This window comes from Passer domesticus, chromosome 10 (assembly GCF_036417665.1).
Source record: "Passer domesticus isolate bPasDom1 chromosome 10, bPasDom1.hap1, whole genome shotgun sequence".
NCBI lineage: Eukaryota > Metazoa > Chordata > Aves > Passeriformes > Passeridae > Passer > Passer domesticus.
In genome coordinates this window covers 29,034,802-29,062,762 of record NC_087483.1, presented here as the reverse complement: position 1 = coordinate 29,062,762, position 27,961 = coordinate 29,034,802, and the positions used below count along the sequence as shown (strand labels likewise).

The 27,961-nt window shown below is 48.1% G+C and overlaps 1 protein-coding gene and 1 long non-coding RNA gene across 3 annotated transcripts in view; one reads left to right on the top strand and one right to left on the bottom strand.

Annotated features, from left to right (window-relative positions):
• Nucleotides 1–52: 52 nt before the first annotated feature.
• Nucleotides 53–27,261, bottom strand: LOC135309047 (uncharacterized). 2 transcript variants are annotated; one of them, XR_010369354.1, is made up of 6 exons: nucleotides 27,122–27,238; nucleotides 19,881–25,888; nucleotides 18,110–18,219; nucleotides 4,639–10,795; nucleotides 3,829–4,179; nucleotides 53–3,437 (listed from the first exon to the last, which is right to left on the bottom strand). It is a non-coding gene; the product is annotated as an uncharacterized LOC135309047 (long non-coding RNA). The 2 variants fall into 2 exon arrangements; XR_010369355.1 differs by lacking the exon at nucleotides 19,881–25,888 and having other exon boundaries at nucleotides 1,028–3,437; nucleotides 3,829–10,795; nucleotides 27,122–27,261.
• Nucleotides 27,034–27,961, top strand: part of IGFBP2 (insulin like growth factor binding protein 2) — a 55,775-nt gene continuing 54,847 nt past the window's right edge. The window contains exon 1 of the mRNA XM_064434889.1: nucleotides 27,034–27,663. Coding sequence (XP_064290959.1) covers nucleotides 27,264–27,663 — 400 coding nt within the window. The 5' untranslated portion in view covers nucleotides 27,034–27,263. The remainder of the gene's footprint in view (nucleotides 27,664–27,961) is intronic.

Below are 27,961 nucleotides of genomic sequence, written 5' to 3'. Positions count from 1 at the left end.
ACCCATCTGGATTACAACAGCTCTGGGAATTGGAGAAGGATTTGATGGAAATGTTGACTTTAAATATGACTGAATGTTCTGTGGATGTGGCTGTGCAGTTTAGTTTATCTTAGTTGCTTTTGAAAAGTAAGTGAGAAGGGGACCTCGTTCTCAGAGCAATGTGTCAGACCCATGGGATTTTTCTTTCAGGATCAAGGATATTAACCTAAGGGGATGATAGCTGTAAGAAGTGTGGCATTTCAGGTACCAAAAGAAACTTGTATTTCAGGAGTCCAAAGAAACCTGGAAATAAAAACTGAACAAGCTCAGGGCAGATTTCCTCATTCTGATTTCTGTTAAGTATTTCTTTGTTTCCAAAACAAAATAATTGCTTTGGCTTTACCCCTTTGTGCTTCCTGCCCCCTCTTGGTCACCAACACCCTGTTTGGTCTGCAGGCAATCATGATGCTAAGCCTTGGGAGCACCACTGGTGTTATGCCCCACATTAAAGACTGGGGGTTTAGGGCTTACAGGAATGAGAAACCTCAGCCACAGGAGTTGGTTGCCCTTTCTGCATGTCCTGATTTAAGGGTGGTGTGAACCCAGCCTGTGTGCAGGTGCTCCTTTCTGGCTTGGTGTCTTAGGAATTTGACTGGCAGTTATAAGCAGTGGGCACCATGTTTTAAGGAGCATATTCCAGTATGATTTCTAACTTTCATGACCATCAAATGTTTTGTTCTTGTATGGTCAGCTGCTTTCCTCCTTGAGCACAACCAAGGGTTGCTCATGGCCCTCCTAACCTCCTTCCTCCATGCTGCACCCCAAGGAGATTGCAATGGCACTTCAGAAACAAGAGTGACTGATGCAGGTGAGTCACCTTCCTGGTGCAGGTTAACCCTGTCTTGGGACTATCTTCTAGGTCTCTCCGTAGAAAGAAAGCAGTGATGAAGTTTATTGCTGGCTTTGCATGCAGCTCAGAACACTCAGACAACAAGAGAAGCAGCCAGATTTAGAGAATGATGTGAGCAGCACTTTAATGGACTGCAAGACACTATCTGATTTTACATATTATCCTAGCTTCCACCTGCTGCTCATCCTACCTAGATTTTCAGCAGCTCCAAATGGGGAAAAATTGCATCACAGAGCTGGCCCAGCTCCTATGGATGAAGTGGGTGGGTGACAACTCTCTGCTACCCAGCTACACAGTGGGGCTCCCAGCTTTCCTTGGAGAAATGGTTCCTTAAAGGATGCTACACAATGATTTGCAGTGGCATGAGATTGTGTATTTCCAAGGGCTTGAGGTGCCTGCTTGAAGCTGGCCCCAGTGCTGTGGAAGTGGGCAGTTGCCATCGGTAACACATCCTCCCTCCGAGTATTTGATCTCAGCGGATGTCTTTTGAGCCATGGAGTGTGGCAGAGTTGTGGATATGCCTCAGGTGCCCTTATTAGATGCCTGGATGCATTTTGAAAATGGCTGCTTAGAAAATGTCTAATTGCTATTCCACATATTCAAAAAGGGTTTTTTTTTTCTCTTGTCAAGGCTTTGGCATGCCTTGGATTGCTAAATATACTTTCCTCTTGCAAATTCTTGGCAGGAATCTGTGTAAGGAATCATGCCAAGCAGTCTCTTCAAATGTTAACAAGCTCATCGGTGTGGCTTTCCCAGTGCAGGGTTTGTGCTCTTTTTTTTTTCCACCTTCCTTCCCAAAAAGCCCCAACCCTTCTTTTTGTACACTGTTGCTCTAAGCACATGAACTATGGCAGCTCTGCAAGAAAGGATTTTTCTAACCAGAGCCAAAAAAAGTGCTTGATTCGTGTTCAGCAGTTTGGTGTCACAGCCCTGCTCAACCTCCCGGGCTCCTGTTGAGTAGGAAGCGTGGATTTTGGGGTGCTTGTGGAAAACCTAATCCGTTTCCTCTCCTCCTTTGCCATTCTTGCTTTTCCTCTGTTCTTAGCAAGCTGGACTGTGTCCTTGCATGGTAATTGTAGATTTGATGTCTTTCTTCCAGCAGCCTATTAGCAAGTGAATGAGGCTGTCATGCTTCCCCTTTGTTTCCTCCCCAGTGCTTATCCGGGTGCAGAAGCAGCCCTGGAGGTGGTGCCTGCAGCCGGGCAGGACCCATAGATTAGAGCTTCAGACTGGGCTGCTCCTCTCCCTCTGCCCCAGGCAAAGAGCAACGCTGCTCTGGCATCTGGAATTTACAAAGCAAAGACAGCAGTGAGAAGCCAGTGCAGCACCCCTGAAAACCTCAATGTCTCCCTAAAGGAAACTTACCCTAGGACGTCGGCATTCATCAATCAGTATGAGGTTACACAGCTCCCTTTGGCCTCACTGCAGACAATCTTGCACAAGCATCTGGAGAGGTTTGCCCCTGACTTGCTCTCCTGGCCTTCAATGATCTGATGGACACACCTTGGGAGCAAGCCTTTGTGCTCAGGTTGGGATGTTGGATTCCCCTCCCTGTGCTCAGTCGTAACTCCTCCTCATGGAGAGGATGCTCAGTGTGGGATGCAGGGAAGGTGCTGCAGAGGAATTGAGTTGTGGGGCCAGAGAGCCTGAATGCAACACACTGCAGCCTGGAATGAGCAGTGGGTGTTATTGAAGGTGTTATTCCTCTGTTCACACTGAGGAATATTTATTTATAACTCATGAGTTTAGTTTCCGGAATTTGCTCTGTGACCCTTCTCCATTTCTTTGATTAAACCTCCTATTGTAAAGAGTGTTTTATTTTGCAGTCCTTCCCCGCCCTGAGACAAATGTCCTGCAAGTCACAGCTTTGCTCTGCCCTTCAGGCAACTCTGGAACAGCTTCAGCTCTCTGCAAGTGTGGAGAGGGAACCTGATTCTTTCAAGTAAATACCCTTGATGTGAAGTGATGGGCCAAGAGGGCACTTGCCTTTTCCACTGAATATTCTTCTTCCAAGTTGCCACCCACTACTGGGCCTCACCTTTGAAGGAAGAAGTTCTGATGCAAGGAAGGATTGTCTCTGATATCCCAGCTGTGAGGGCAGGTTGATTGCTTGAAGATAGGATCTAGGGCTCTATCAGTCAGGTCTGTTTCCATTCAAGCAGTTGCATTTGAAACTGCCCTTACTATGCATTTGAAGCGGTCCCTACTACTATTACTATGATGGATTAGATTTGAGATTAAAGGCAAATCTGTAAAGGGAACATTTAAAAAATCCTTAAATGAAAACTAGACCCAAGGAAAGGGGGAATGCAACCCAGTGCAAGGAAAGAAGAGGAACAAATAAATAATCTAGGCGTTAAACAATTAATTTTTAACCTTAGTCAGCTGGAGATGTATTTTCCTTTTTGCATGAGGAATATGAAACAAAGAAATGCAAGTTCCTGTAGCAAGCAGGAGATGCTTGTTCCAAAATAGGTGAACCTCTGACAGAAATGCTGTGAATGCTGTGGTGCTCCTTGGGGACCTCAGGTGAAGACTATGCTGGTACCTGCCAAAACAAAGAACAAAACAGTTGAAGGAAAATATAGAAGATGGTAAACAATCAAACAGATATGGAATTCACAGCCCTAAAACCAGACTTGTTATCTGAGCCCATCAGCAGCCTGGCCATTACTTTGGTTTGGACCATTATTACTGCACCAGTGCTTAGCAGGTGAGGAGGTTTTACAATATAAACCTTAACCACTGATAAGTCCTTTCACATTGCTTACTTGGAGAATCCAAGGCATAAGAAATGGTGGTAGAGCTGCTGGTTGTGTTACTTTTTTGCTCTCAAAGGGTAGGAAGTGATTGTACATGGTAATCAGGCTACCTTGTTTGGTCAATGTACTTTCCTGCCCTTTCCCACTGCATCCCTTCTTTCTCTGGTGAGTTCTCACCTTGCATGGACTCTTCTCCATGTTGTGAGGCCCTTAAGGCATGGAATATCTTCTTGTTTAGCCCCCTGGGGCAAGCTGAGCGCAGAGGATCCTGCGTGCTGCCTGCTACCTCTGTTCACCTGGAGCACGGAGGTCACCCAAGCCTTTGAGAAGACATTTCAGGAGCCCTCCCTGCCATCACAGCAGGAAGGTGGTACCTTTGTCAAAGGGAGAGCTTGCCATCACTCTCAGAAAAAGGGGTTGCGTAGAAATGAGACAGACTCCGTCTTGTGGTTTTGCTCTAAATCAACTGCATTTTTAACATTCAGAAGCCAACAAAGATGAAAGACTCCTGGTCAACCTCTCTGCTCCCTTGGGGAAAAAAGTAAAAAGACTTGATAAATATTTTGCATTAATAAATTCCATTTGTCTTATAAAACAAAGTTTGCCAGCTACCAAAGCAGGAAAAATATTTTACATAACTCTGAGTGCGACGTCTAAAAGGTTGCTATGAGCCTGGTTTGAGCAACTCTTTCCATATCCCTGAATGTGAAGGAATGCTAATCTTCACCCAAGCTAAGACCAAGCTTGCTGCTTGTGTCTGTGTGGTGGTCCAGCTCTGGCTGGCTGCCAGGTGCCCACCAAAGCTGCTTGACTTGACTTGGGGAAATTTAATTTATTGCCAGTCAAATCAATGTAGGGTAATGAGAAAATGAAAACCAAACTCTTGAAACACCTTCCTCCCACCCCTCACTTCTTTCCCAGGCACAACTGATTTTCTCTCCCTCTTCCATGACCTGGAGCACCTCCTGCCCCTCCTTCTTCACTGACCTGGGTGCCTGTTCCTCTCACATGTTCTCATTCCTCTCTCTGGCAGCAACTGCTGCTGTGCAGTTCTTTCCCTTCCCTTCCTAAATCAGTTATCCCAGAGGTGCTGCCACCACTGTGGATGGGCTCAGCCTTGGGCAGCCATGGATCCATCTTGGAGCTGGCTGACATTGGCTCTGCTGGACACAGGGGAAGCTTCTGGAAGCTTATCACAGAAGCCATCCCTGCTACCAAAACCGTGCCATGCAAACCTGTGTACTTTTCTGCCAGACAGATTTATTGCAGGCTGGTCCAGCAGGTAAGAGGTAAGCCATGGAAAAAGAGATAAAGATGTGTAAACGTCCCAGAAGCTGTTTGTGAACCCAAAACAATGTCCCTCATTGTGCTGTGGGAAGGTTACTATAAAAGGCAGGAAAAGCACAGCTGCCTACTATTATTATTTTGTTATTAATTTTTAAGTGTGATGTTGATTAATCAGTGGAGCAGATTCCCCAGGGATGTTTCTTGGTCTGGACTACCAAGTTTCTGATTCTCAGAGCAGGAATTAGGCACTGGCTGTTCCTGCTGATCCTGACAGGGTCTATGTGATGGTTTGCATCACCCTGCTGTGGTTTCATGTCAGGCTGTGGGGTGTCAGACATCAGCCACAGCATCTCAGGGAGCTGCAGGAGGCTTTGCAAGCCTGTACCCTCAGTCTTGGTTAGCACTTCCTGGCATGCAGAAATACAAATTGTTATGAGTGGTAGAAGATGGAGACGCCCAAGCCTGAGACAAGCAGGGTGCAGCTGAGGTCTGCCTTCACATAACAGTCTCAAGACCACTTCAGGTTTGGTACTTGGAGCATTCCAAGCCAAGGGTGCTTTTTTGGCTTTGTAGGATGCAGATCATCGCAGCTGACCAACCTCCCTTCCCATCAGGCTTCTCCTAGGTATCAGCTTGGCTTGCAGGAGCTGGGGTTGTTTCTCTACTCAGTTCAAGTCCATCTCCTGGTCACCCCTGCCTGCCTCCTAGAAGATGAACTGGCTGCAGCTTTTTGTATGCTTACACTTCCCCTTGAGCCTCCCTTTGCCTTGGGCCATCTGCCACCAGCTGATCTTTTGGAAGGAGGGAGTGACCAAAGGCTCACCAGTCTCTGTCAGTGTCAAGGCCAGGAAATGGTGTGAGTTAAAACACAAAGAAAACGAGGGATGCAGCAGCTCTGGGGGTACAATAATTATCTGGAGATTGGCTCCTACAAGCATTGAAGCCCCCCAGCCCTGCTGTCAGAGATGTGCACACCAGGAAGATATGCCATGGTGAGCCACATGGGAAGTGACCATTCCCTCTTGGGAAGGTATTTGAAACGGTTGACTAAAGATTTATCCTGATTTGGGGTGAAAATTTATTTGTGAATCCCAAACAATGTCTCTTGTGGAGCTGTGGGAATGTTGCTATAAAAGTCACGAAAGGCCCAGCTGTCTACGATTATTGTTTTGTTGTTAATTTTTAACAATAAGGGCAATTACCCATTGGAACAGATCCCCCCTGGGATGTTTGTTGGTCTTCAGTATTTAAACTATGAGGTTCTGTGAGCAGGGACGTGTCTAGGGCAAAGTGTATGTACAGCACCGAAAACCTCAGTGCCTTCAGCCACGGCTTGTGCAAACCTACTCTCAGTTGTGTTGCAGCAGTTCAGGAGGGCACATGTGGCCAGACATGCTGTCTCAGCAGAGGGGTGTCTGCTCCTACTGGGGTGGCAATAAGTCTTAGGAAAACTTAGAGACCTGAGTAGTCCTGAGCACCTGAAGTGGTTCCCAGTTTTATCAGATTGATATTTCACAGCAGAATGGACTGTTCAGGCTATATATAGCCAGCCCCTAGCTGAGAACAATTAGTGTTTGTTCAAACAGCAACTGAGGCTCTTCTGAAAGAGTTTCAACAGCTAAAGAATCAGTTCTTGGTCACCAAGGGCGGGGTGTTGTTTTGGTTTTATCCTCCCCCTCTCCCCCCTTAGCAGACCATGCAAGTGCCTTCTCTTTTAGGAATCAGTTCTGGAACAAATGGAGACTCACCACTAAATTATATCTCTGGGCAGAAAAGCAGTGCCAAGCCAGTCGGTTGATTTTGTAATGTAGGACAGAGCCCCCCTTGCCCTGCGTGCAGTCATGCACAGACTCCTTGGCAGCTAATTAATAATTTGCAGTTAGGCCGCGGCTGCTCCCTTGCATCATTTCAACGTGGTTGCCAAGTGGAAAATTGAAAAGCAAGAGAGAGCCAGAGAGAGGATGACAATGACACAACAACAACAACAACAACAACAACAATAACAAAGGTTTAAAGTTCTAGGAAATTTCACTATGTGAGGTCAAAATTCCTTGTGTGTTCAGGGGCTGGGCTGTTGGCTGGCAGGCACCTCTAGTTAACATGGCAAGGCCCTTTCTTTTCAAAGTCCTGTTGTCCTCAAGCACCTCCTGTTTCAGAGGAATTTCTTGGTCCTAAAAGGCACATGTTTGGGGAGGGGGAGGATGTGGGGAGTACACAGGACTAGGGCAGGTTGAAGAGAAGTCGAGTGAGGGTTTTTCTCATGGTTGGGAAAGTAAAAAGTGCTCTGGGGGATAGGAACAGGCAAGGAGGGATGGTGAAGCACACCTCCCAAGATAGGACTGGGAAGAGGATGGGGGTTATGCCACAAAGAAATTTGCAGAGCAGGGGATACCCAAGCGTGGGCTTACAGCCAGGGGAAACCTGGTCCTAGTTTTTCTGTAACCTGAGGAACACATCTTGCCAGGAGTGTCTCTCCTCCCATTTTGTTGGTCAGCAGTTGGCCTGTGTTCGGCCTGTTCATGGCACAAAAGGGCTCTCCTCTGGCATGGTCCAGTTAGATAACAGTAACAGTTATGGTCTCATGAGTTAGGTTTTCCACTCTTTTATGATGTTAGCTCTGGGGAAGAGCTGGAGCATGGATGTTGGCACAGCAAGTACAACAGCTGAACTGAGCACGTGGAGTTTTCACACATCTTCATGCTGGAGGTTGTCAGAGATGTGAGGCTGGATGACTGGTGTTCAGAGCATCTGATGAGCTCTTTCTGCTTTGCCAGCCTTTCTTCTGTTTCTCCTCTCCATGGAGGCATCTGACTCTTCTCATCTACAGTCACAGTAGTCTTCATGAGGTTGGCAGCTCCAGGATCTGTGTGGCTGGAGACTGCCAATTATTTATGGGAAGTAGGATAAAAGATCATCAGTCTCAAAAACATGACTTATGAGGAAAGGCTAAAGGATCTGAAGAAGGAAAGCCTTTTTGAAAACATTTGTTTTGAAATACACAAGATATTTTGCTGTAAGGTGAAATGGCCTCATTGGTTCTCTGTATTCACTGCAGACCTGACAAGTGATGACTGAAACTCCAGCAGTGTGTTAAGTCTTGGTTGGACATCTTCTGGCCAAGTAGATCTGGTTGGCCTTGCTTTGAGTTGGGATTGGAGGAGAGCCTTTCAGAGGTCCTTTCCAGCAATAAAATTCTGAAATTCTGTGATAGGAACAATTTCCCTGCAATAAGGATGGCAACACAGTGATGAAGTGAGGTGATAGTAACGTCACATTTGGAAGTTCCGAGTTGGAGATTAGGCAAGCATTTGTCAGAAGTGGCTTGGAGAGAGCTGTCAGTGTTTGAAGGAGGGAAAGCAGAATGTCCTTCTGATGTCTCTTCTGGTTTTGACTTTAAAAACCATCAGCTCTTAACTCTCAAGCACTGACATTTGAGGACATCAGGCTATGCATCCTCCACTTCAGCTTGGAGGATATTGAGGCTCACAGATAACTGACATGAGAAAAAATGGGGGAATCTGGGAGGCCAACTGGTTCCATTTAGAAAACTGTTGTTCTCCCATGTTCACTCTCTTGGTTTGGGGGTTTTCTGGAGAGGGAAGGAACCAATGGTGTGGATGACTCATGGCCCTTTTCTAAGAAGCCCAGTAATGCTGTGTTGAATCACTGAGCAAACAGGCAGAGCTGCAAATACCCAGAAGTCTTGGGCTCTTCTGCTGCTCACATTTAATGATTTCATTACTGAATCTAAACCTGGGGCTCACAGTCCCTTCCAGGGAGGTGTGTTGTATCGTCAGCCACATCTCTTCCTCTTTGCCCTGAGCCTTTGTACACAAAGCAGGGATGGGGGGCTTGTAGCTTCTTGCAGTTTCTTGCTTCTGTGGGATTCCTGTGGGCTGAGCATGACTGAATGCTGTGGTCCTGTGGATGAGAAACGCCTCACACCCTGCTGGCACCAAGGAAGGATTACTGTTCCCCTGCTTAATGCGTTTGTTTAATGCCCATTCCGTGAGGCTGTTTCTCAGGCTGTTTTCCTTGCAGGATATGTCTCTGTGTGTGCAATTAGCTAAGAGACATTAGCTTAATGACTTGTGCGTGTCTGAGTTAGGCCTGGCCCAGTCTCGGATGGCTGCCTTTCTCCTGTCTGGAGACTTAATTCTCTGCAGCTCAAACTGCTCTGTCATGCTCATCCCAGGGGCTGGATGTAGACAGTGTCTCTTGCTGGTCCCCAGCCAAAGGAACCCTGCTATCACACATAATTACCTCCTTGACTCATAGTGACTTTTATTGCTCCCATCCCCCCCCTTTTTGTTTTGTTTTATAAGTTTGATTTGTTCTTTCGAAGCTATTGTTTCCATCCCTGTATTCCCAGTGGCTCCAGAGGACTGCAGTGTATTCATGCAGGAATTACTGGGGCGGGCTCTGTGGTCTGTTTTGTGTAAGAGTTCAGACTGAGTGATTGTTCTAGTCTCTTCTGGCTGGTTTCTGAGCTTATGGGTTAGGCAGAGGGAGAGTAATACCTGGGCAGCAAGCTGCATTGTTCAGGAGCCTGGTGCTGAATCAGAGTCCCTCACCAAAATGTAGATGACCATTTCTTTTTAATGGACTGATTGTCTTGGTCATCTCAAGTGGTCCACCACAGCTGGCTGAGCAGTGGCTCAGGTAAGATGAAGGGGACACTGGTCATCCAGTCTTCTGAACAACTCCAGAGCTAGAATTTTTCAGGACTGTAAGAGTAGATCTCATAAGGAATCTCTCCTCTCCTGTCTTTTGTCCTCAGTAATTTTCTTTCCCATGTACTTCAGCCCCAGCTTCAAAACTCAGCCCAACACATGTGTCTGCAGAGGGCACTGGTAAAAGACAGGTTCCTCTTTCTTTGTTCCTGGTTGCACTGAAACTTCTGCTGGCTCAACTGGATGACTTCTCCTCTAGGCAAAAATGGATTAAGTTTCCAGAGCCACCACTGTGAAACTATTTGCTGTGATTGGACCTGCACAACAACATTTATGGGAAGAAAGGCAAGCAGATAGGGATATCCTGTGAGCTTGCTGATAGGTAAAAGTGTGGTCAGACAGTTCTTTTGAACCAGACATTGTCTGCCTCGTGCTACCTCTGGTCCTTTCCCGAAAAGTGAGGGCAGGAGTGCTGTACATTTTGGATAGCAGTAGGTCAGTTTATCTGCCCCTCTGGCCTTGTGAGAGGTTTCACCGGGCCGCCAGGCACCTCCATATCCTTTCCAGTTCCTCCCTCCTTGTGCTACTACCCATAGGTAAGGACCTTGAAGTCATCACCTGCAGCTCACTCTCAGGAGACACCTGTACTTGTTCCCTTGGTGGAAGCTGAGGAAAAAAGGAGTGCTTGGGTAGACCATGTTGGAAGACTTCCTTCAAGGATTTCTCTGTGGGTAGGATGTGTGTGCCACAGAGGCAGCTGTTTTGGAGTCGGTGGTTTGAAATACTGTCTGGAGCAACAGGAAAACAAGTGACAAGTTCATATCTTTCATTGCTTTTCCTCACCAATTTGCACTTCTATAGTAGATTTGGCAAGGCATCAGCTTCAGACTTGGCACTGGGAGGAACAATCTGAATTAATTTACCTTATCTTTGCTTTAAAAACTCCAAGATCTATCAGTTTATTGTCATCCTGGAAAGGACTGTGACATTTCTCTTATTGCTGAATACATTGTTCATGTTAGAAAGTGTCACTCATGTTGTTTTTTGACGTAAATGGATATAATCTGCATCAAATCAAATACATTCCTTTCACTGATGTAATTAATGAGCAGAAGGCATGGGGCAATTGTTAAATTGTTGAATACTGCAAATGAAGGCCTTCAAGAACAACAACGAATCCATGCCTATAATGGAAAGAGCAAAGACATGTCAATCTTGTTTAGTTACCTGGTTATAGGATTCAAGATCCTTTACTGACAGTTTCAGAAAGAGTGTGACAGGCTAAGAATATAAGAATACCAGATCTAGTGGCTCCTATTGAGCCAAACCCATATGAACTCTCTCATCAGATATGTTTCTTATTTTCTTACATAAATTGTTTTCCTATTATGAAAACCAGTCCTTTTTGTGAAACTAAGCATTTCAACAGGGTACATCTCTCTCTGAGGACTTTTCACATAGATTTTCCATGGGAAACTGACCAAATAACCCAACTCTGAGGTTATTTTCTTTTAAATCAAATTTATAGGCCTTTGCTGAAAACCTTGTATGTTTTATTTCTTAATCTTAAACTTGAGAAACATATTAAAAAGAAGTCAAGGATAATGACAATTTTTAGCAGCCAAAAGCAACATTTTAACAACCTTTTTTTTTCCTGAACAGCTTTGCTAATTGTTCATTAAAGTACTGTTAAAAGCCTTGAAGAGGAACAAAACCTCCAATGCATCATCTCCATCTGCCTTGGGAGATGAGCAGGGAAACCACCAGGAGTTCATGGAGCAGGGACTGGACAGGGAGCAGGTTCTCTGCTGCTCTGTGCATCTTCCTCCCACAGAAGGCACTGAAGGTCATCATCATGCCCACTCCTCAAGGCTTGGTTTTCATTAAGTGGACGGGTCTGGGTTTGCTATCTCTGACTCTACACACAGGCTCTTCCTGACCCCTGGACCAAGATATTTCTGCAAAGAAAAGTCCAGAAAAATACTGTGAAAAGGACTTTCCCTTTCAGATGCTGAAGACAAAGCTCCATTTGGGCACGTGGCCATCTTTAAATAGACTTGTGTCAAAAGATGAGTCTGTCCATTTACCAAACAAAACAGCCTGATCTCTCTTTTATTCAGGTCTTGCACTAAAGCTGTACAAGTATTGGATTTGGCTGGCTGAGCCAGTGTTCTGCCTGGCCTCACTGCTACCATGATGTTTTGGGGTTATCCGTGAAGAAGCAAGAACGTTGGATGCAGATGGATGTGCTCATGCACAGGTAATTCCCACTCCTTCCAACACCAAAATTCCTCCACTGGACTCAGAGGGATGCAAAGGGTAAAAGGCTGTAGCAAGCCAGGCATGGAAGCCAGCTGTCCCATGCACAAGTCTCCAGGGCCTTAACCTCCAGACCGCAGCGCTCAGCTTCTTCTGAAAAAGGGCAAGGCTGTACAGCAGAACTGTGGAACTGGAAGGCTTGTGGGCTGAAATGAGTCCAAAAGACATATTAACAGGCATGAGAGGCCTGTGATGAAATAGCTAAGGTATTAATGCAGCCAGAGGCTGGTAATGAATACAAAAAATGCCCACATTTACCCAAGAGGTCCCAAAGGTCTTTTGTCCAGAACATTGTGATCCTTAGAGAAATCTCTTAAGAAAGTTAAACCACAGGGTTAGGGCTCCAGGACAAAATCTGGGCTAGTGTGGTCTCTCAGCTGTTCCGAGAGACCTGTGACCTGATGAGACCTTATTTGCAGTTTTGTTAAAGAGCATGGATATCATCCTCTGGGACTTGTGCCCTGTCAGGTGAGGGTGCCCTCCTCCCCCTATGGGTGGTGTGAGTCTCCCACTGTGCCCTGTGGCTGTGCTGCAGATAGCAAAGCTTAGTTTATGTATTTTCAGATAGGGTTCTGTCCCCTGGTGACAGGGGAAATCCTGAATGCTCAGGTACTACCCATGATATACAAAATGCTCTTCTGATACTTAGCTCTCCATCTCTCAGCTGCTGAAGAAAACCTCTGAGGTGCAGAGCACAGGTCAGTGCAGGATAAAGTGCCACCATCACAGTCTGACCTTCACCACTTCTTGTTTCCTCAGCCCATTCATTTTTTAATGCATGGAGAACCTTGGTCCTTGGTGCTTGAACCAGGGGCTCTTGGTGCTGAGCAGAGCTGGGATGCAAGGAGAAAATGGGACCTGGAGACTAATGAAAGCAGAGAGTTGGATGGCTGAACATCCCTGGTGCTGGATAAAGTGCAAACAAATGAGGAAATGAGGAAACAAAAGCAGGTTTGATAGATCTTCCTCAAAAGTAATTCTAAACCAATGCCCATCTCACCTGCTTTTTGGAGTGGCTGAACCCACTTTTTAGGACTCATGCATCACAGTCAGGCACCTTTTTGATGCTTCCAAAGGTGTGGCAGGCCCTGACTGTCCCCAGGGCTGTATCCACACTGCTCACCCTATGTGTGTCCTTTAGCCTCTCCATCCTTCAGAATTTTTTCTTTTGTACGTATGATTTCCCATTCAGAGTGCCCCAATGAGGAAGGGCTGCTGAGTGGAGGCATTGCTGTATGGCACTGGCATGTCCCTTGGCATGAAAACACCACCAATGCTGTGATTATTTTGTGCACCTGATGTGAGAGTCCGTACAGTCATTCTTTGCTTTGACCATTAACAAGGCCTGATTTTAGTCCAAAACAAGCTTTCTTGAAACAAAATAGTCATTTTCCAGTCTTCCTGTGGAAGCCAAAAGTATTTTAAGTTGGACTGGGCTGGCCTAAACACAGGGTGGGGAAGGAATCAGTAGGTTTGGGACATTTTAATAATGAAGAGAAGAATGTGAAAGGAAGGATTAAACATGGTGTTTTATGTGTATTTATTGAGTCAATTTATAAGGTGCCTTTTGCAAAATATCTTGAGCACTGCATGGAAAACCACAATGTAAAATATTTGAAAAATCTGAACACGAAGCCAGCGTGTCCCAGCATACAGCCAGGAAGCAAAGGAGAAGCTGGCACTGGGAACAGTTCTCTAATCACCAGGCCCCAGCAAAAGGAGATCTGAGTCTGCAGGACAAGGTGAGCCATCACAGGAAGGATCTGTTCCCTGTGTTCCAGACAGCCCCAGGTGGGTCTCTGTGGGCAGCCTGGAGCACAAATGGCTCAGCCCATCAGACCTCCTCCAAAGACAGACCTGGGCTGACAGACCTCAGTGGAGATAGGGTGCCCCTGGCTGACCTAGGAGGCCTGAAGGTGGCCCATTGCAAGCCCAGCTGGTGAGCATATAGGAGCAGGACTGCCTGGATGGGAGCACTTTGAGGAACAAAACCACTGCTCCATCTGTGCTGCACAATCCTCAGGACTGCTGCCCTGGACTGTTTTCAGGGACAGGCCAATTAGAAGCCCATTTCACCTGGCCAAGGCAAGAGCACAGATGGTTGTGGCATGGTTTCTGTTATGGAATTTTCTTGCTTGGAACTGAAGCACGAGTTTTTGGCACACCTGCTCTGCTGATGTTTTTTCCTGTGAGATGTCCAGAGCTGCCCCTCCAGCTGTGTGGCTCTGCTAAACCCTGCAGAGGGGCTGCCAAGTGCTCCCCAAAATCTTTGTGAAGTCCATGGGACTCTATGTGGTGAGGAACACTATAAAGGATGCACTTAACAAGAGCGCTTTGAAGTCATGGGTACTGAAAAAATATTCTGTGGAGGATTTAACTGAATTAAAGAACAGGTAAAGACCTCAAGGCAAAATTGACACACCTCTATTATACAACTTCTTCAATCATTTTTAAGGGTGGCAAGGAACTGAAAGTGGGTAGAGTAGAAAAATGACCATGCTAATTGCTTTGAGCCGTACAAGATGCATTTTTTAGCATCTGTAGCACAGTTAATTTCCTTATAGAGTATTTTTCCTGGAAATAATTTACTATAATAAAAATTAAGGAATATCCTGCCCATGGGACAGAGATTAATCTGCAGTACACAAGGACATATCTTCAGGGAAGGAATCACACCTACAAGACGAGGTTTCATTGCAGGAAATACTGTTCACCAAATTGCTGAGTTGTCAGCATATTTGAAGAGATAATTTTGTATTGCAAATCTAACCTGTGGCAGAGGCTGGGAGAGATTAGTGAAATCAACAAACATTGTGAGTGGGGTGGCCTTCATCACTTCCTTCCCAACAGTCAACCACTTGCCTCTTCCAATGAGAAGAGTGAAATACTTAAAAAACCCCAAAACAAATCAAGAAAACCAGCTCATAAAACTTCATCTGTTGGCAGTGAGGCCCAAGACAGGACTTCAGTCTGGTTTTACCTCATCTGACTGAAGGTCACTCCACAAAGTGGCCCTTTGGTTGGCTGGGACATTTACTACCTACATTAAGACTGGGCAATCTGTGTGGGAAAGGGGTTTTGGACAGGTGTCCCTTGAGGGTGGTCCAGGGTCTTTCAGTTATGAGCTTCTTGTCCACCTGTCTGTTCCAGTGTTGGAAGAGAGGTGAGAACAATAACTCTGAGGGTCAAACCTTCCATTTAGATCCTGAATGAGAAGCATGGACTGATGCATCTGCATAACCTGGCATCATCACCAGGCAGCATCACCTGGCTTTCTGTCAGGTTTTCAGGTATTATCTGGATATTGCCCTTACCTGGAGGACTTTACCAGCTAGGAGCAGAACTGATTTACAGCCTGGCATTTTTCAGAAATAAGAGTGTGCCAAAAGCAGAGAGGTGCTTGTATGGATGATGTTAGAATAGGGGTTGATACTTGGAAGTGCTGCATAGCATTGCTGGAGGAGCTGGTTTGAATGCAGGAGGATTTGACCTTGAACTTTCTCCTGCAGTTCAGGCCAACACCCTCTACCCCCTAGGCCTGAAAAATGTTCCTCCCCCTTTCTTTAAAAATATATTTGTTATGTCTAATTTTTCTGGCCAGAGCACTGGTACAGACTTGTACCCACAGAGCTATGTGGGTCAGGGGTGGGACGTGATGTGACATGTGAGTGACTTTAGCTAAGCTTACTGGAATCCCCACTGCAGTTACACCAGCACAACTGTTCTCTTCTGGGGACAGTTCACTGTCATTCCAGGGGATGGTGGCTTCATTGTCCCAGTGAGAAGTACAGCCCTGTGAGTCTTCCTGGGCTCACACTTGGCTGTGGCAGCCACAAGCTCGCTGTGGCAGCCATGGTGCCAGTTCCAGAGTGGGTTTGAAACCAGACAGCCAAAACTCTGACCTGCTCATGTTCAAGGGACCTGCCAAAGGATTCTGGGTGTCTTGAAGCAGTGCCTCTGATAATCCAGAGCATGTGAGCTTGGATCTTGGCTGCCAAGCTCCAGACCTTACGTGGGACATGTGTGGGTGCATGAGTAATGTGGCTAGCAGAAGAGTCCCATTCTGGGGACAAGCTCAGGCAGAAGAGTCATGTCCCTGTGATCCCACGGATTAGGCACATGGACAGGAACAGTTCATGGACTGAAGCAGTGATGGAACAGGTCTATGTGCTCCAGCCATGGAGCTGCAGCCAGACTGCCTGGTGCCCAGCCAGAGCACCGCAGCACCCAGGCCCAGCTCCAGAGTGGATCTCCTTGGGATCACACACACAACTTCCTCCAGCCCAGCTGCTGGGCAGAGTGGAGGCCACTGCCATGCTGCCAGGTGTGTGGGTGAGTCACAGAGCACAACCCCCCTGCCCCCAAGGCAGTCTAGACATAGGGAAGTCCAGCTGCCTGCAAACACCCCATCCCATCAGCTTCCCAGCCAGTGCTCTCCTGGCTGGCTCGGGTAATTTGGAAGGACTCCAGCAGAGGATTTGGCAGGCTGATCTCTCACAGTTCTTCCCAGTTCAGACCAATGTGGTGAACTGGTTTACCAAACACTTCACACTGTTCACTGTGCTTTTGCCCTTCTTTGAATAATGACTGTGTTTATTGGCACAATGTCAACATTGATGAAGTGACAGCCCTTGTCTTCATGTGAGAGGCTACTGTCATGCTGGAGTGGAAGCATCTACTTGCTTTTGTGGGAGAAAAGTGGGTATAGAGGGCAATGTGGTAATTTTACAAGTGATAGTGTTGAGTACAGGAAGCCACATGGTTGAGTCCCATCTCTGCCACACCAGAATGGGTTTTCCAGTGAATTCTCAGTAGTGGGGGATCTTCAAGGTGTCCTAAGAAAGACTCCACCTGCATGGGAGGATGCAGGCAATATCTCAGTGACATGTGGATTATGCTGAGCTTGTTCTCAAACCTCTCCAGGTGCTTATCATTGGTGTTGATTTTTTTGATGTAAATAGTTTGTGTAGAGAGGTTCCATTTTCCCACATATCATGACTTAAACCTTGTGGGAGCTCATGTGCAGGCTGCTGGTGGTGTGGGTATACAGCAATCCTGGCTGGCTTCCATGCAGCTACCTGCCCTGACCTGTCCCTTGAAATTAAGAGATACAAAAGCTATTTCCTAGGAGATCTTTTGTGTTTATGCTCTGCTGGGTCAGGCTGGCTCACAAAAGCCATTGGGCTGGGACTGTTTCTGTATTGGCTCAGTTGCTGGAGGAGTTTGAAAGCTGGACATTTTTATAACACCAGCTGTGCCCCCATCTCCTCTCCATGGGGCAGGGTAGTCCTGCTTGGACAGAAGGATGGCAGTATCCTCCTCACAACCTCTTCTAGGCATATTGATACTGCAGAAAGCCGTGGTAATGTCCTTCAGGGAGACAGTGCACAAATCTTGAGAACCTGAGCTAGAAAAATTTGTTTCATTGAGACAGTGAGCAATTCAAAAGAAACACAAATGGCAAGAATTATCCTGTGATTTTTTTTTCAGCTCGCCTTCCATCATTTTCTGTATCCATTGCAGTTTCTATCTCTCTCTTCAGCTTTTTCCTGCCCACTCCCATTGCACTCCCAGTGCATGCAGCCCTGCAGAAAGGCAGCACTGGACTGTAAAGAGCTGACTCTACCCAGGAGCTCCTGGTATCCGGCAGAGGGCAAGCGAGCTAAGACAGCGATCCCATCCCTGCAATCCCCCCCAGCAATGCTCCCTGCTCAGGGAAGATCTTTTGGGATTGTTCTAGGCTCTCAGCAGACAAAATCACAGTATCCAACCCCTTTTTTCCCCGTCTTCACCTGCCTTCATCTTTCCATTTCTCCTGGCCAGTAACACCATATTTTATTTGTTTCTACACTGGTGTCCTGATTGGTACTGGCATGATCTTCTATTCAAAACTTTTAGCTATTTTTCAGCCTGACTAGATACAGGAAGTATTTTTTTAATGGTTTTTTTTTGTTTCCTGTATTTATTTCCTGCAGTTTTGGAAGACATCTTCCTCTGTTTTGGATCCTCTTTGGATCACAGGCCCTGGGGTCTTGAAAGCTGATTCCCTAGAGAAGCTGTTGTTTCCCCAGCCTGCTAAAAGCAAGGAGCAGTTCTGCCCAACGTGAGCACAAACATTACTCAAATGGCTCCTGCTGCTCCTTTACTGCTATAGCACATCCAGACATTCACGTTGTTACCTGTTACTGTTCCAGCTGGCAGCTTCACAGTCCCATGTGCTGCAGGACAGAATCTTTCTAATCAAGTCCTCTCCTTTCTGGGAATGTGCACTGTTCACCCTTACACCTGGCTGAGGATAAGATTTAAGATTTAATCAGCAAATTAAAAAATAAACAAAGCAAGTTTGAAGAGAAGCAGATATTCCTGTCCTTTATTTTGGGATGCTCCCTCTTTGTTCTCAGCACAAGTTAGCGTGTGTGCATCATCAAAGGGAATTAAAATGTGGTTCAACTCTCAAAAGACACTGCGGGAAACCAGCACCAGTTGCTGTGCGTTTGCTTCCTGTAAAAGGTCAGCACTGGGCTGTACCTGCTGCGAGAGTTAAAAATGCTGAAGGAAATCATATACTCATTTCTCTTTGAATGCTTGTAGTGCACAGGCTCCTTGTTCTCTTAGGTTCTTCTGGAAAATCCCAGTAATGAAGGTAAATAGGCTTTAATCCAGCTCACAGCTGTTCTGGTAGGTAAAAGAGTGAGTAACTGGTTTATTGCCTTAGACAAGGGTGTGTTTGCTCCTGACTGCTCCCTGCTCCTCCCTGCAGCCACACCAGCAGTGCCCACTGGGACAGCAGGGAGAGCTGGGTGCTGTAGAAGGATGGATCCCCCATGGATGCAGAAAATGGATCAGGTCCTGGTTGGGTGGATATCCCAAAAGCCAGGGTATTGCACAGGGTTTGGGGGCAGGTAGATTTGGATCCTCTGTTTTAGAGTTTGTGGGTGAGGGAGGAGAACCTGTGCTTGCAGAAAGCTCATTAGAAAACAGCTCTCTCTGGTGGGGTGGGTGTCATCTGGAATCTGTGAGAGACAATAAACAGGATGTCCCACAATGACATTTTTATAGAGCTGCTTTGCAGAGTGGGGCCGTGTTTAAAATCCAAAATTAGTTTACTTGAGTGGGAGCGTCCTCAGCTTTAATGTCTGCTTGCTTTCAAAGCAACTTGATAGAGCTTGGCTCACGCAGCTCTGACGTCCAGGCAAACCCATGATCTGGATCCCTCCTGCTATCTTCCTAAAAGCCCCCTGCCCTTCCATTGAGCTACACTGGTGCTCATGTGTTGAGATTTTAGCTGTAATGATTTTGTGGAAGGGTTAATTGGCAAGCTTTGCTCTGCAGCAGAGATTACTTCATTTTAAGGTTTAAGCATCTTTGTACATCAGGCCAGTAAAATATTCTTGGAAATAGACACAGAGCTATAAACCTAAAATCATGCTCTACTGCTGAATGAGATACAAGAATCTCTAATAAAAGGCCTGGTTAATTACTAGCATGTGATGGCAAGTGATGAAGAGAGGCTGTGGGCTGTGTTTGTTCAACGTGGAGAGGAGAGGGCAAGAGCCAACTGCTGTATTTGACTCTCCAAAGGAAGGGTACAGAGAGGATGGAGCAGGTCTCTTCCTCAGAGAGGCACCACAAATGGACAAGAAACAACAGGGGCAAACTGCTGTGAGGGAAGTTCTGTCTCAATAAAAAGAAAATAATTTCATAGGGAAAGTGGTTTAGCCCAGAGTGGCTGGAGACACTCAAAACTGGATCAGAACAGATGCTGAGCAACCTTTTGCAGCTCTGAAGGGGAACTCTGCAAGTGTCTAGCTGAACAGTGTGCTCTGCACAGCATCTGTTTGTTTTAGGTGGGGGATTCCTGGAGGTATTGGTTTGTGGAGTTACTAGGGGACTTTTTCTTGGGATGGAAGGAATATACAGCCTTGGGCAGTGGCGGCCCAACCTTCTTACTTTAGTCATGCCTTTTCTTTGGCAGGGCGTCCACATCAGCAAGAAAGTGAAGAGTTTGTTAGTGCAGCTCCTCCTCTGTCACAGCGAGGGTCCAGAGAAGCAAGCCAGAAACCAGCAGTGATGCTTGGAGAGAATGTTGCAGAAGGGGTCTTGCTTGTGGGTTGCATGTCAGTGCTTGTGTTCATAGGCTGGTACATATAAACATCCTGAAGAAATGGAAAGACTCACTGCTGTAGGAGTGTCAGGCTGCCTGGCTGTCTCAGCAGGGCTGCACCAGTGCAGGAGGGCTCATTGTGCTACCCTCAGATGAGATCATCCAGATCATCCCCTCCCACACCTGTCTTGACAGGTAGCGTGCTTTAAAGCACATGATTAAATACGGTGAGTTGAGGCCCTGTGCTTTTCTGCTGGCCCCTGGACACTTTTCTACAGGGCTAGTTCCTCAGTCTTTGTCCTATGCTGCTGCTGAAGAGGACAGGGGGCTCTGTCTGGAGGCAGAAAGGTAGAGTTGGTGTTGCCCCGAGGTCCTCTACAAGTGTTTCTGCTACTGAGCAGGGTGAAAGGTGGGATAGAGTTTGTCTAGGTCCTGGAGAGCTGTAGGATGAGGACTATTCCTTCAAGATGCTCTGTCCCCTCAGTTCTTGGCTCCATCTTCCTCTGCCTTGGCCCCATATCCAGAAATGAGTCAAGAGAGGTGTAGAGCCAGGGCAGGGAAATAAGACTGGAGAAATTCTTGTTTAAGAAGTTAGTGAGGGGTTAAAGGCACTGCAGTCCTGTGTGTTCCCTAGTCCTGGAGTAGCTCCTGTTCTTCAGCAGCCAGGGGACTTTTAGTGCTGGGGTTTCCTTTGTGCTAGACATAAATGTCAGTGTACCTTCAAACATTTCTCTTGCCCTAGGAGAGCTCTGTGCTCTGAGTCAAGATCTGAATGGCCTGTCTTGCCCCAGCCAAAACACGACTGTTCCCTGTGTTTCTTCCAGTACTTGTTTTATTTGTCCCATGAGACGAATAAAGTTACTTCCCCGAGGAGGCTTTGACATAGGCAGCTAGAGACCAGCAGCTGGAGTCCTTTCTTAGTATGTAGTCACACTACACTTTCCTTTACTTCATCCTGTTCAATCCAAGCACTTTCTGTGGACTCATGTAAGCAATCCCTCTCTCCCTGGGGCTGCAGCCCCTTTCCACTCCATTCCTGCATGCAATGTTGTTACTCAAAGCAGTGTCCCAGCATGGTGCTTAGAAAAGAGCTGTTTTCTCTCCTGAGTAGGTTCTCCAAAGCTGTTATTACTTTTCCAACAGCAAATATAAAGCAAGTGGAAATGTTGGCTGATGCTGCTAACAAAATTCTTAAGCATCTGTGTGTGCTTTGAAATGCTTTCATCCCGCTGCCCTGCTCAAGGGGTACCAGGCACTGATGGGAAGCCTGTCAATGCAAATGTCAAAAGGATCTTTGGGTTCTCATATCTGTCATGGGGATACTGTCCATTTGCTATTCCAAGGGTTGGGAGGCTGTCCCAGCCCTCTCCAAGAAGCTGGACCCTTTATCATCTGGACTCACTGAAACAAAGGGATTTTTAATCCAACTTTTATCTTGGGATCTAAATCCCCATGGAAACCATGGATGATTGGAGGACTCAGTAGGTGTATGGATTGTGGTGGCTCTTACACCCAGGCACATGAGTTTTTAGGAGCATTCCTACTACTGAAAGGAAATTATGGTTGAGTGTCTGGAGAGGGAAGGTCTCTGAGGCCAAAAGAACAGGTCCTCAGGTAAGGGCTGTTAGTTACCAAATACGAACAGTACTAGTCCCCATTCCCTCTAAGTTACAGCTGGAATTTTGTGATGTCTGTAAAGACACTGAAAATTTAGGGTTTTTGTAAACAAGTCTGCTGATATCCTTAGAACTGCTACTGGGAAACTGCAATAAAGAAGCTGTATACAGTACCAGGTCCTTTAGCCACCCAAGGCCCACTTCAAACAGATTTGTTTAAAGTAGGAATATCTCTGCAAAGATGCACTACTACCTTGGCTCTTTCTTCCCCTCCCTCAGCTACATCTCCTTGCCAGGCCCTCTTCCAAGAGCAATTAGCCCTGGTACCTGCAGAAATCAAGGCCAGTCTCCACAAAAATCCTCTCTGCTTTTTTCTGATCATCCCTAGAAGCCAAGTCACTGTGCCTCATCTACCTAGGTCAATATTGAACCTTTTTTCTTACCTCCTCCTGGTCAGCTGCTTGGCTTCAAAGTGTTTTATACACCTGAAAATAATGACGGCATCTTTAAGGGAAGCTTAGGGACGAGTGAGGAGTGACTACTGGGGTGGCCTCTGCTCTGTATGACAACTGCAGACCAGGCAAACTTGTGACACCCTGCCTCTCTGCCCTGCACCCCTGCAGGAGAGCAGTGGTGCCTGGGCGATGGGTAAGCACTGAGCACCTGGCCCCTGAGCATGAGAATCACCATTGCTTTATGCCTTCCAGCTAATGGGTGGTTTCAGCTCTGCTAATCTCTAATCAGTGCTGGAGAAACCTAAACAAACTAGCCTGGACCATTCCTAAGCATTCATAATTACTGGATCAGGCTCAAAGATAATGCATTTAGGGCTGCTCTAAAAACATTTCAGATAGGGTGAATGTAAATAAAGTGGCCTATAATTGACCCTTCTGCTGACATCTGAACCCTGGGTCTGCTGATGCACCTGGGGAAAACAATATGAGGATGGAGGGGGGTGCCTGGGGCATCAGGCAGGCCCAGACCTACCTCTGAGTGTGACCTGTGGAGCAGCAGAGCTATGGGTGTGGATCAGAGCTGTAGGAGCTTGTGGGGTACCTGAAACCCTTGCACGGGAGCCAAGCAGGCTCCAGAGAACAAGTGCTGATGGAAGTGTGAAACATGCTGATGAGTTTTGGGGAGAAGATGTGATGCTGGGAACTCAGTTCTGGGCATTTATTTCCTCGAAAGCTTGCTGTTTACTGTGTGATTGCCTTGGGCAGCAGCTGCGGGCAGGATGGAACAGGAGGGTCTTGCCAGTGCCTCCCTCCTCCCTGCAGGGCTCTGCTGAGCTCACTTGCACCACCCCAATTCAATGAGCAAAGCTACTGAACTGGGGTGCCTGAAGGCAGGTCAAGGCAGCAAGGGGCTGGAGCACTGGGACCTACAGTCCTGGGGAGTGTGGAAGGAGGGACAGAGAGCCAGTTCCATGGCTGGATCAAACAGCCTGGATTTTAAGGCTTAGTGTTCCTTTTGAGGGGGAGTAAAGGCAGGGGCAGAGGGCAGGGCACAGCTCCTTCTGCCCCTGCTACCGACTCTGGCCTTGGTCATGCTCCCCTGACACCCCCTGGGAAGGAATGGGGGATGAAGGAGGGAAGACTCCCTGTCATCCCACTCTGATGTGCTTCACTGTGAGCCAGAGGCAATTCCTACCTCCCAATACCTTTTACTCATGGCCGAGCTTCACTGTATCTCCAGGGAGAAGGCAACATTCTTTTATAGCTCTGTCCTTTGTCAAGAATGAACTAGGAAAAATAAACTCACAAACAGAAAGTGGAGGTGCAAATACATCAATCCCAACCTTCCTCCTCACAGCCTCCCTTTTGTCATCACCTTCTCCTCACCATGCCAGCTCTGGGACTCGGGAGACTTTCTCTAGCACCCACCATAAAGCACTTTGTGTCAGTCTACTGAAAAGGAGGACTTTAAAAATAATTACAACACTGTTTTAATCTTCTCGACTTTTTTTTCTTTCTTCCCCCCCTCCCCCATGCCCCATTACCCATGAAGAAAAAAAGAGGGAAAGAAAAAGGCAGAAGGGCACTTTGTTTTCTCCCCCCACACACTCAGAGCTGTAAAATACTTCTTAATCATTGGTAGCAAGAGGATCTCCGTGCTGGGCCTCCACTTTTTGTTTGTGAGTTTATTTTTCCTAATTCATCCCTGACAAAGGACAGAGCTATAAAAGAATCAACCAGCACGTCTGTGGGAAAAAACTGCCCTGAAAAGGGTCGGAGAATACTGTAGCATTTCCAAACAATTCCAAGGGCTAAAGCCTGTGTGAGATGCAGCTTCAGCTATAACTTGCCTTTCTAGGAACAAGCCTACATCTGTTTGGCAATGCCATATTTTGTAGGGTAAAATAAACCCTTGAGAACAAACAGGCCAGCTTATCCAGAGGGGTAAATGCTTGGGAACAGAGCTCACTTGTTAATCCTAAAACTGTCAGCAAAGACCCACTGGAGAAATTATAGCTGGCCACGGGCACTCAAGCTGTTTCCCTCTGCCTCCCCGCCTCCCCCATCCCCATAACAGCTGTAAAATCTTCTTTATTGTTCTGCTGGAGTTGCAGAGCAGCACAGAGAGGTCTCCCAGCCCAGGGCTGCAGCAGCAGGGGCAGGGGGAACATCTGATCCATTGTATCTGCACCGGTGTTATTGCTTTAGTGGCAGACAAAGAAAATGACGGTGATAAAAGGAGAACAGCCCGAGCACCTACTAAAGAGGCATATGAACAGGAAATCCTGGCTCGTTCCCACATCTGAGCTAAGTACGGTTTCTTTCCCTACAGGATCATTATGTTTAATGTCCTTCTGCAATTCAGGCAGCTGAGCCAGCGGAGCCCCTTCCCTCCCCCTCCTCTCTACCTTCCCTTCTCTCATCAGATTTCGAGCCCTCCCTGTGGAAAAATGATTTGTGCACATGCAGCCTACACAACGGCGCTTAGAAAGAATTTGCCCCTGCCAGGAGTTATTAATGGCACCCCAGTAAATGCCCCCAGCAAAATGGGCCGCTGCAAGCATCAAGTGCGTGTTGAAAAATCGGGTTTAAATCGTCCCTTGGGCAATGACCTATTGGCCACCTAAAAAACACAGGATTGGTTTGCTGTATAATTAAGTTCAGGCCATCTCTTGTGCTTACACATGCAGAAACCCAGATGTCAGCTTGGTGCGAGTCAAAGTTCTGGGCTCTTTTAAAGCACCAGAAGACAGACTGTGAGGGCATAACATTTACCACTGGAAGAAAACCTACTTTGAATACTTGGAATATTTAACTGACTGCAACAGATAATTAGCCAAACCCTCTTACGCCTCCAAATATAGATTCATTAGTCATATGAAAATATCTCATTGGAACCAAATGTGAGTCATTAGTGAAGTCAACAGCAGATCATAAAAAAGGTACCGAGAGCCTCCTTCCCGCTATCCCCGAGAAGTTGTAAGTGTGCAGTGAAAATAATTTGCTCCATTTTCTATTGAACATCTGCTGGGAAATCTGTTTAAAAGGGAGGCTTTTGAGGGGCTGCTGGTATGCAGGGCTGTGCATCCCATTTTCCCACTTCAAGATTTGCAGGAGTAACAATTGCAAATCCTGTGCTGGGCTTTTTTACTGCATTTATTTTTCTTTTTGTCTTCTGGAAGAGACCTTCTCAAGTTGTCCAGGCTAAAATTTGGGTTCTGTAATATAAAAAAGATATTTTGTAACATGAAGTAGAATAAAAATCTCTCCATTATTTGCTTGTAATTTCAGGGGAACATGGTTGGCTTGGAATTTCAGAGTCCCCTGCACTCAGAGCTATGAGTTCTGCTGCCACAGGGACCCCAAAACCAACTGGATACTTTCCAAAGTGAAAATGGGGCTGGTTAACATCAGTGTCCAGCTTAAGCAAGGTGCAAACAAGCAATGGTGTGTTTTAAAAACTAAAGCAAGTTAGGGTACCTCCTCTATGACAAGGTATCTGCAGCAGGATGGGCAGACAGAGAAACTGACCATGCTTGACTAAACTCTTGTAAAATCTGAGTCATTGTTTGGGAAGACCCAGGGACTGGAACGGGACTGCATAGTCAGTCCTAGGATGTATCACAGATTTCACAGAGCACGCTGAACGCTGCAGTCCATCAACCAACCCTGCAGTCGTCAATCTCGCAAACAAACATGTTGTTGTATAACTCCAGAGCCGTGAGTAATCCTGTGCCAAAAGTTGTGTCGTGCGAGTTGTCAACAGCAGCATTCTGCATTTTTCTTAATTTGAAAAAAAACCCAAAAAAACAGAACAACAAAAAATTACACCAGCAAATTTTAAATGCTCCAAAGCTGTCATTTTTCCCGTGGCTGAGGGAACACAGGTTGCCTCAGTGCCTGACTCTAACCATACACCCCACAAAGATATTAACTGAGTTTTCCAGCTTCTTTAGCTCAGTTGCATTCCCTTGACTTTGCTGCTACTATGTTTTTATTACAGAAAAAAGTCACCTCTATGTAATACCTCTTGTAGTTAAAATCCTCTGTGTAGCCTGTGGCAGTCAGGCAGCAGGAGAAGGAGTGTGATAGGGTTTAAAATGGGCATTTCATACCAAAACCCCAATGCTCAGAGACCTCTGCCTCTGTGCCTCTGGTTGTAGCCCACTTTTGCTCAGCCTTGTAAGGCAGTGCCACACGGGAGGTGCTGAGTCAGCTGCAATTTGATCAGGAGGCAAAATACCCTGCGGGCAGGCAGGCTGAAGACATGGGGCATCCTTATGGGCATGGAGCTCTGGATCTCCAAGAGGTCTCTCCCAGCTGCAGGGTCCTGTTCCCATGGAAGCATGATGGCTCCCAGGGCCAACATTTGGTGAGCAGCTGGGTTTTGGGACTGTCCCTGAGTCCAGGTGTTGGCCCCCATGCCCATGGTGGCACCTGGACTGCAATGAAGCTGCTTGTGCCAGGCCTGGCACTTTTGTGGCAGCAGAGTGAGAGTGTGCCCTTGTTTAACCCTCAGCTCCCCTCATTTTTGGGGGTGTGGAGATCACCCAGTTCCCCCTCTCCGAGCACTGGGTGTTGCTGTGAGGCACGACCCCAGCTCTCTAGTGGAGTGGGATCTCCATCCTCCCTGTTCCAGGTGTCTCTGTGAGGCGGGTCTTGACTCCCTTCATGTTTAGCCCCGCCGCATTCAGCGGGGCAGACCCCCATCCCCAGAGGGAGACTGTCTCCCACTAGAGCAGGCCCTCGCCCCGAGTCGAGTACTGGGGTCGAGCCTCCCCAGTTCCTCTCTGGGTCATCCCCAACCCTGCGTACGGCCGGCCCCAGCCCACTCTGGGTCTGATCGCCGCTCCCCATCGGGAGGGACAGCCCCGACCCCCGCAGGGGAACGGGGGCGGGCGCGGGGGCGGCTCTAGGACCCAGCGGCGGCGCGGCGCGCCCGGCCCCGCTCAGCTCCGCTCAGCTCCGCTCAGCCCGACACCGCGCCGAGCCGAGCCGCGCCGTGCCGTGCCGTACCGTGCTGTGCCGTGCCTCTCCGGGCCGTGCCGTGCCACGCCGCCTGGTTCCGCTCCGCTCCTCTCCTCTCCGCCCCGCGCCGCCCCGCCGGGGGGCCGAGCGGCGCGTCCACCTGCCGGCCCCGCCGCCCGTCAGTCCCGCCATGGCGCTCGGCGGGGTCGGGCGCGGCGCGGCGCGGGCCGCCTGGCCGCGGCTGCTGGTGGCGGCGGCGGCGGCGGCGCTGGCGCTGGCGGGGCCGGCGCTGCCCGAGGTGCTGTTCCGCTGCCCGCCCTGCACGGCGGAGCGCCTGGCCGCCTGCCCCCCGGCCGCCCGCCCGCCCTGCCCCGAGCTGGTGCGGGAGCCGGGCTGCGGCTGCTGCCCGGTGTGCGCCCGCCTGGAGGCCGAGGCGTGCGGTGTCTACACGCCGCGCTGCGCCGCCGGCTTGCGCTGCTACCCCGACCCCGGCGCCGAGCTGCCCCTGCAAGCCCTGGTGCAGGGACAGGGCACCTGCGCCCGCCGCCGCGACACGGCCGAGTACGGCGCCAGCGCCGAGCGCCCCGCAGGTGAGCAGCGCCCGGCCCCGGCCTCCGCGGGTGCGGCACGGCGCGCCGGGAGCCGCGCACCGGGGATGGGGCACCGAGCGCCCTGCGCGGCGCGCCTGGGACCGGGCACTGGGGACCGCCGTCCGGGCTCCGGGGACACTGCACCGTGCATCGCTCACCGGGTGCCGGGCACTGGGGACAGGTGGGCGCTGGACACCGCGCACTCGGGAACGTGTGCCGGGGCAGCGCCGGGCTGCCGGAACGTCCACGGGACAAAGGAACCCTAAAGGGTGACCTCAAGGGGGTCCTCCCGGGGCAG